The 8946-nt window shown below is 51.9% G+C and overlaps 1 protein-coding gene across 2 annotated transcripts in view; it reads right to left on the bottom strand.

Annotated features, from left to right (window-relative positions):
• Window positions 1–267: 267 nt before the first annotated feature.
• The window catches only part of ZFYVE27 (zinc finger FYVE-type containing 27), a 31083-nt gene continuing 22404 nt past the window's right edge, over window positions 268–8946 (bottom strand). For both annotated transcript variants that reach the window (XM_038744112.1, XM_038744114.1), the window contains 3 exons: window positions 6997–7043; window positions 5222–5303; window positions 268–1796 (listed from right to left, as the gene is read on the bottom strand). In XM_038744112.1, the coding sequence (XP_038600040.1) occupies window positions 1732–1796; window positions 5222–5303; window positions 6997–7043 (194 nt within the window). In that variant the 3' untranslated portion in view covers window positions 268–1731. The remainder of the gene's footprint in view (window positions 1797–5221; window positions 5304–6996; window positions 7044–8946) is intronic.

The raw sequence follows: 8946 nt of genomic DNA, 5'->3' as shown, positions 1-8946 counted from the left end.
CATCCGTAATTTATATTAATGTCTGCCCACCCTCTAGACTGCAAACTCAATGTGGACAGGGAATGTATCTGTTTATATTGGGCTCTCCCAAGCACTTAGTACAGTGTTCTGCACATAGTGAGCGCTCAATAAATACAACTGATTAACAGGGATGACCATTTCATCAAGAGAAAGTGGTGGAGCCCGGGGCGGGGATGGTCTCAGCCCAGGTTCTGGGGCAGTGCTGGAGGGGAGTTGGGGAGTGTCTGAACGACGAGAGGCCTGGTGCTGGTTGCTAGGGTGTTTTATTGTCATTTCTCCATATATACATACATTTCCAGCTAGACTTTAGTTCATTTCCAGTGTAAAGCAGAGAGCGATTGAGCCCTTGTGCTACTGGGCAGGCAGCCCGGTGAGGTGAGGGATGCTGAGGCCGAGCTGGCCATCGGCTGACCGCTTACAGGCCATCCTGTCTGGACAATGCACTTCCCCTCCCTCCTCCTGCTTGCCAACTGTGCCCAGGGCAGAGAAACAGAAGCAGGTTGTCCCTGACCCCCGGACGGGTGTAATAAATAAATAAATAGCTCTAGGGCAGGGACCTGCCTGAGGAAAAAGGGGAGGAGGAGGAATGGAGGGAAGGGACCGGGGAAGCCTTGCCCAGAGTGAAACCTGCGAGGAGGTGTGGCTTCAGGGCCACTCTCCCCGGCTGTATTAGGACCTCCCGGGAGGCAGGGCATAACCTGGGCAGTGCCCTCACTTCAACTCAGCAGAGGGGCAGGGCTGAAGGGGAAGCCAGGACCCTCACCTGTCCCCCTGAGCCATGGAGGGGGTGGGGGGAGACGTGGGGCCGAAGCTGGGGGAGCAACTGAATGCCAAGGAATCAAGCCGAGTTCGTGGGCTCCCCAACCGAGTCTGGGCTCCTCCGTTCAAGAGGCTGAAGTCCCAGACCTTAAGGGACGGGGGCATCTGGGTGGGATTGCTGGGCCGCTGGTTGGAGCTGAGGAACAGGGCTAGGTCTGCCATCACTCCCAGGGAACAATCTAGAGGCTTTCCAGGGGATGTGGTGCGTTCTTGCCTCCAGCGAGTTGTCTGGCTACCACGGGTGCTGCCACTACCCCATTCTCCTCAGACGGGCTGTGGAGGATAACGGCTCCATTCGTGGCCCAGCCCTGCATTGGAACCATTGCTCCAAACCAAAATCTCCTAGAGGACCTCTCCCCTACCCATGTAGCCCCCACTGACTTCCCCCAACTCACGCCGCTATCATGGTGGGTCTTGGGAGGAAGCAGCGTTCCAGAATAGAGGCTGACCCCATCCGGATGTGCAGTCGTGACTGGGCCTATCTCACAGCTACCTGACACAGACACGGCCCAGGAAGGGGTTATAAGTCTCCTTCCAAAAGCAAAGAAGGAGCTCAGAAAACAATGAATCCAATTCCTCCCCTATTTCCTCAGGGCCCGCTGTCCTGTTCCAACAGGCCGGAAATGAGGAGAGGAGCCTTGAGGGGAAAGAAAAGCAGGAATTGGAACCGTTTCCTGCCCCTCAGGGCAGGTGACAGGTGGGAGAAGGGCAAAAAGCCCCTCTCACACTGTCCACCACCTGGCTCTGCCCAGGCAGCTCTCCGCATTAGGCAAGGAGGGACAGTTGAGGGGAGAGAGAAGGGGAAACTAGCCCCCGGCCTTGGTTTGGGTCTAGGTGGGAGAGGGCAGCAGCGAGGAGATACAGAATGGGCAAAAGCCTCCTGGGCTCTTCTCACTTGCTCAAAGTCTGGTTACATGAGGCGCACACAAATACCGTCTCTCTCTGGGCATCGGGGGCTGAAAGATAAAAGAGACACGGGGGGATTGGAGGGGGTAAAGTAGTGACAGTCCCCTGCCCTGGCTCTTCGCAGTCATCCTCACCGTACCTCGTTCTTGCCTGTCCCGCCATCGACCCCCGGCCCACGTCTTCCCCCGGTCCTGGAATGCCCTCCCTCTGCCCATCCGCCAAGCTAGCTCTCTTCCTCCCTTCAAGGCCCTACTGAGAGCTCACCTCTTCCAGGAGGCCTTCCCAGACTGAGCCCCTTCCTTCCTCTCCCCCTCGTCCCCCTCTCCATTCCCCCCATCTTACCTCCTTCCCTTCCCCACAGCACCTGTATATATGGATATATGTTTGTACATATTTGTTACTTATTTATTTTACTTGTACTTATCCATTCTATTTATTTTATTTTGTTAGTATGTTTAGTTTTGTTCTCTGTCTCCCCCTTTTAGACTGTGAGCCCACTGTTGGGCAGGGACTGTCTCTATATGTTGCCAATTTGCACTTCCCAAGTGCTTAGTACAGTGCTCTGCACACAGTAAGCGCTCAATAAATACGATTGATGCTGATGATCCTGCCACTCAGCTTTTTCCACATTCAAGGAGGGGAGCCCGGGAGGAGGGGAGCTGAAGCCCCAGGAGGGGCCTTCAGGTCCCCGATAGCAGTTCGATTTCCTCAAGGATCCTGCCCTGCCCAGTAACGCACTGTCCCCGGGATGACCTCGGGTTCCACCTCGGTGGTCTCTCTCTGCTTTAAGACTACAGGCGGGGTCAGGCGCCAGATCGGACCTCGGGGCTGGAGTCGGAGACTCAGGGTACAAAAAGTAACACCTCTCTTGGTAGTTGGGCAATGCCGATAACGGACGGATGTGGTCGGAACAAGAGCGGAGGCACGATCCCCCCCATCTTACCTCCTTCCCTTCCCCACAGCACCTGTATATATGTTTGTACATATTTTTTACTCATTTATTTATTTTATTTGTACATATCTATTCTATTTATTTTATGTTGTTAGTATGTTTGGTTTTGTTCTCTGTCTCCCCCTTTTAGACTGTGAGCCCACTGTTGGGTAGGGACTGTCTCTAGATGTTGCCAATTTGTACTTCCCAAGCGCTTAGTACAGTGCTCTGCACATAGTAAGCGCTCAATAAATACGATTGATGATGATGATGATGTGTGGAGCCGACAGAATTCCAGAAGTCTCCGGGGTATTCCGCCGTCCAGCTGACTGACCCCTCTAGCCACAAATCCTCTGACTCTTCTGCTGGTGGACTCTGGATGACTGGGCGAGCCAAAAGTGTCCAGTTCCATGGCTAACCCTTCTCCCACCCAGGGCTTCCCCACCTGCAGACTCACAGTCAATAATAATAATTGGGGTATTTGTTAAGCGCTTACTCTGTGCCAGGCACTGCGCTAAGCACTAGGGTGGATATGGGGAAATCAGGTTGGGCACAGTCCCCATCCAACATGGGGCTCGTAGTCTTAATTAGAAGCAGCATGGCTCAGTGGAAAGAGCCCGGGCTTTGGAGTCAGAAGTCATGGGTTCAAATCCCAGCTCCGCCAGTTGCCAGCTGTGTGACTTTGCGCAAGTCACTTCACTTCTCTGGGCCTCAGTTACCTCATCTGTAAAATGGGGATGAAGACTGTGAGCCCCCGTGGGACAACCTGATCACCTTGTAACCTCCCCAGCGCTTAGAACAGGGCTTTGCACATAGTAAGCGCTTAATCAATCAATCAATCAATCAATCGTATTTATTGAGCGCTTACTATGTGCAGAGCACTGTACTAAGCGCTTGGGAAGTACAAATTGGCATCACATAGAGACAGTCCCTACCCAACAGTGGGCTCACAGTCTAAAAGGGGGAGACAGAGAACAGAACCAAACATACCAACAAAATAATGTCATTATTATTATTATTATTAATCCCCATTTTACAAACGAGGTAACTGAGCCCCAGAGAAGGGAAGTGATTTGCCCAAGGTCACACAGCAGACAAGTGGCAGAGCCAGGATTAGAACCCTGGTCTTTAATAATATTATTAATAATAATAATTATATTTGTTAAGTGCTTGCTACATCATCATCATCATCAATCGTATTTACTGAGCGCTTACTATGTGCAGAGCACTGTACTAAGCGCTTGGGAAGTACAAATTGGCAACATATAGAGACAGTCCCTATCCAACAGTGGGCTCACAGGGCTCACATGCCAGTACCCGTTCCAAGGGCTGGAGTAGATATGAGATAATCGGGCTGGACACAGTCCATGTCCCACACGGGGCTCACAGTCTTAATCCCCATTTTACAGATGAAGGACCTGAGGGCCAGAGAAGTTAAGTGACTTGCCCAAGGTCACACAGCAGACAGGCAGCAGAGCCGGCATTAGAACCCAGGTCTGTGTTTCCTGAACTAGGCCACACTGTTTCTCAACAGTCGGCGTGACGACGGGGCAGTGCCGGGCTAAGCTAATGGGCAGGCTGACAGTGCGGGGCAAGGAGGGACGGTCTCCAAACGGGAGCAGGGGAAGTGTCAGACCCCTCATTTCACCCCGCAAACCTGGGGAGGCTCTGGAATCCCTTCCCCACAGCACCTGTATATATGTATATATGTTTGTACATATTTATTACTCTATTTATTTTACTTGTACATATCTATTCTATTTTATTTTGTTAGTATGTTTGGTTTTGTTCTCCGTCTCCCCCTTTAAGACTGTGAGCCCACTGTTGGGTAGGGACTGTCTCTATATGTTGCCAATTTGTACTTCCCAAGCGCTTAGTACAGTGCTCTGCACACAGTAAGCGCTCAATAAATACGATTGATGATGATGGAGAGGGGCCGGAGAGCCACTTCCAGGCTGCTCCCGGAAACATTTCACCAACATGCTGGGACCTGGGAGGGGGCCCCCAGCCGCCCCCCACCCCACCCCAGGAGAAGCAGAAGCAGCAGTTGGTGCAAAAAGTGGCAGTTCAAATGCTAAATGGGGCAAGCAAAAGCTTAACTGTGGGTTATCCAGCCTTCAGCAGTCTGGGCTCTAGTAACCTTAAAGATCACTTCCTTCCCTATGCATCATTGTGACATTTTAAGATTAATCAGGGCCCAGATGATGACGGTTCCAACGTCCCACATTCAGGGCAAGCCATCTTCCTCAGAGGGCACTATTCTGTGGACTTTTCTACCTAGGTCAGCAGAGTTTCAGCCTGGCACGTGGCCCAAAGTATCTTTTTTGAAAAAAATTAGCATTTGGTAAATGCGATCATCGCAAGGCCGGTGAGGTCTGATGTACTTTTAGATTTCCACTAACTGGAGGGGATCGCCACCCAGGGTGCAGAGACCGATGGAACTTGGGGAAGTTCTACCACGGCTTCACGAATATTCCCCAGACGTCCCCGCCCTGGCTCTAGACTGAGGGAGCCCCTCCCTTCCCACCAGGCTCCTCCACTCACCTGTGGCTCCCATGGAAGACTTGGGGACCTTGAAGGAGCAGCATCGAGAACAAAAGCTGTTGCCACAGTTACTACAGCTCCTCTGTAGAGACAAATCCCCCGACCCAAAGAGAAGCATCAAACGCGGCCCTTATAGTCGCCGGGATTATCATTCCCACATTCTTCATTCACCCCCACGACCTGATCCTCTCACCCATGGCTCCTACATGCCTTTAGCCTGAGCCTCTACAGAATGCTAATAATAATCATATTTACTGTGCACAGCATTATACTAAGTGCTTGGGAGAGTACAATATAACAGAATTGGAAGACACACTCCCTGCCCACAATGAGCTTACATCTAGAGGGAATAATAATTGTGGTCTTTGTTAAGCGCTATGTGCTAAGTGCTGGGGTAATAATACTAATAATGATGGTAGCTGTTAAGCGTTCACTATGGGCCAAGCACTGTTCTACGCACTAGGGTAGATACAAGGTAATCAGGTTGTCCCACCTGGGGCTCACACTCTTAATCCCCATTTTACAGAGGCGGTAACTGAGGCACAGAGAAATGAAGTAACTTCCCCAGAGTCACACGACTGAGAAGGGGTGGTAAATACAAGATAATCAGGTCAGACCTAGTCCCTGTCCCTCATGGCATGACCCCAACTCCATTGGCAATTTCCAGCTGCTCCCCAGCCCGGAGCGGTAAGGCTATTTCACTTGTTCCCAGATGCACGGGGCACCACTGCGGATGGGTGAAGGAGAGGGACAGCAGTGGAAGTCCCCGAGTCACCAACAGAACATCTCTCGGCACTCCCAGACTAATCAAGTCTGCACGATAGCCAAACGTCCCGGCAAAGAAAGAAGCCGGCAGGCCCTCTCTTAAGCAATCACAACAAATGGCATTTGTTAAGTGCTTTCTACGTGCCAGGCACTAAGCGCTGGGGTAGATACAAGGTAATTGGGTTGGACACTGTTCCTGTCCCACAGAGGGCTCAAAGTCTCAATCCCTATTTTCCAGATGAGGGAACTGAGGCCCAGAGATTGTATCCAACCTAATTAACTTTGGGTAGGAACCGTCTCTATACGTTGCCGACTTGTACTTCCCAAGTGCTTAGTACAGTGCTCTGCACACAGTAAGCGCTCAATAAATACGACTGAATGAATGAATGAACTTGCATCTACCCCAGCTTTTACAGTAGTGCTTGGCACATAGTAATCGCTTAACAAGTACATTATTATTATTATTATTGAGTGAAGTGACTTGCCCAAAGTTACACAGCAGACATGCGTCAGAGCCGGGCTTACAACCCAGGTCCTTCTGAATCCTAGGCCCGTGCTCTATCTTCTAGGCCATGCCGCTTCGCTGGTGTCTTGGGCCTTGTTTGATTTCCTCCCCAAGCCAACAGGATGGATAGGCTGTGAGCCCACTGTTGGGTAGGGACTGTCTCTATATGTTGCCAATTTGTACTTCCCAAGCGCTTAGTACAGTGCTCTGCACATGGTAAGCGCTCGATAAATACGATTGATGATGATGATAGGCACAGCACTTCCTGCAGTGAGCAGACAAGTAGCCTGCTTAGCCTGGCATCCCAACCCCTGGCCTCTATAGCCCTGTGAGCCCTGATGCCTCCAGCCGTCCCCGCAGCCCTCCAATCCACTAAAGAGGCGGTCGAGAGGGAAAACAGTGCCCTCACGCCAGCAGGCCATGAAGCAGGACCAGCTTGGGTAAGCAGGCGGTGGCACGTTTGAGATGAGCGGGGTCCAAGAAGCCGACCTGCTCCGAAACTCACCCTCTTCTTGAGCACCGAAAAGGTGGCGGAGCAGCCAGTGCAGCTTCCTGAAAAACGGAGGCAGGAAGTCAGGTCCAGTGCGGCCTGCCCTCAGCCCCTTCTCCCCTCCCCTGAACTTCCCTTCAGGCCCCCTCACCAAGGCTCCCGACTGGACCTAGATTGGAGAAAAGCGCACTCGTCTTCGACTTGACGGTTCAGCCCGGGGACCCTCCCGAGGCCTCGGAGCCAAGAGTGCCAAGAAACGGACTCTACCAGAGAGGATATCTCTTTCTTCCCCCCCTGCCTGTGAAAGCCCCACCATTACCAGCCACTCGTCCGGTCCTTACCTGCCTCCTGAGCCTACGAACCACATTCAGTGGGGATGAATAAAGGGAGCAAGTCAGGGTGATGCAGAAGGGAGTGGGAGAAGGGGAAAGGAGGGCTGAGTCAGGGAAGACCTTGTGGAGATGTGCCTTCAATAAGGCTTTGAAGGCGGGGGACGATAGTTGTCTGTTGGACTTGATGTAAGACATCCCAGGCCAAAGGCAGGACATGGGCGAGGGGTTGGTGGCGAGAAAGACAAGGAATGAATCCAGACTCGGCCAACAAAACCCTCAACTCTTCTTCCAGACAGGTTGAACACGAACTAGAGCCCTTTGGGCTGCATCTATAATCATTCCCCAACTCTTCCTCCCAACCTAGTGAGGCTACTGACGGGTAAATCTACTCACATCAGAAACCGGAGCAGAGTTGCCCAGGGCAGACAGTCTATAGGAAATGCTTTCACACAATGGGGCTGTTCCAGGGTCACAGAACTGGCAAAGAACAATGTCCACTCACTTGAGGCAACAGGAGGAGGAAGAGGAATGGTACTTTCGGGTGGAGTTCTCCCTTCTCCAAACCCAGTGACCCCATTGTCTGCCAATCTTGTCTGCTTACAGCAGAATTAGAAACCCAGATCCGTTGTTGGGTAGGGATTGCCTCTATGTGCTGCCCAACTGTACTTTCCAAGCGCTTAGTACAGTGCTCTGAATACAGTAAGCGCTCAATAAATATGATTACATGAATGAAGTAAAGCTTGAGCTGCTGTGGGGAAGCGGTGAGGGTGGAACAGGGAGAAGGGGAAGGAGTGAGAAGACCTACTCTTGCAAAGACTCCCAGGGTGTTGAAGCACGCAGAGGACAAGGAAGGCAAGGAGACAAACAGGACTCCGGGGAGAAGCAGAGCCAGAAGAAAGTTGGGGAGGACCGACACCCTACTGGAGAGAGGCCAGCGGCAACTTCATCCCCAGGCTGCCGGCCACCCACCCAACCATTTTGCTGAGCCCTGTGGGTCCGATGAGAGAAGTCGGACTGCATCTATAGACCCGATCAGCGGCAAGGAGAGGGGCTGCTCAACCTCAGTAATCGCCAGAACGTAGAAAACCAACAGGAGGGAGGGGGAGACGGGACTGAGCTGAGAAGACCCTTGGTGTTCATAATAGGTTCAAGGGGCCTAAGGTGACCAGAGGTGACGGGAGAGCTGCTTCCATGCTCCTGTGCCCCTCTTCCTGACTGAAGAGGAAACCACATATAGCAGGAATGTGACCGAGCTGGGAAAGAGCAAGAGAAGGGACAGGAGTCTGGAGAGCCCTGCTTAGTGCTGCTACCAGGTGGCTGAGCCAGTGAGGCTTGAAGACCGGTGCGAAAAGTGAGAATGAAGAGGGGGCTGAAGATAATAATAACAATAATAATTACAGTATTTGTTAAACGCGTACTATGGGCCAAGCACTGTTCTAAACAGTGAAGTAGTTACAGGGTAATCAGGTTGTCCCTCGTGGGGCTGACACTTTTAATACCTACTTTACAGGTGAGGTAACTGAAGCACAGAGAAGTTAACTGACTTGTCCAAGGTCACAGCAGACAAGTGGCGGAGCCGGGATTAGAACCCATGTCCTCTGACTCCCAAGCCCGTGCTCTTTCCACTAAGCCA

This window comes from Tachyglossus aculeatus, chromosome 3, assembly GCF_015852505.1.
Source record: "Tachyglossus aculeatus isolate mTacAcu1 chromosome 3, mTacAcu1.pri, whole genome shotgun sequence".
Taxonomy (NCBI): domain Eukaryota; kingdom Metazoa; phylum Chordata; class Mammalia; order Monotremata; family Tachyglossidae; genus Tachyglossus; species Tachyglossus aculeatus.
The sequence above is the reverse complement of the archived record's forward strand: the minus strand, read 5'-3'. Positions and strand labels throughout refer to the sequence as shown.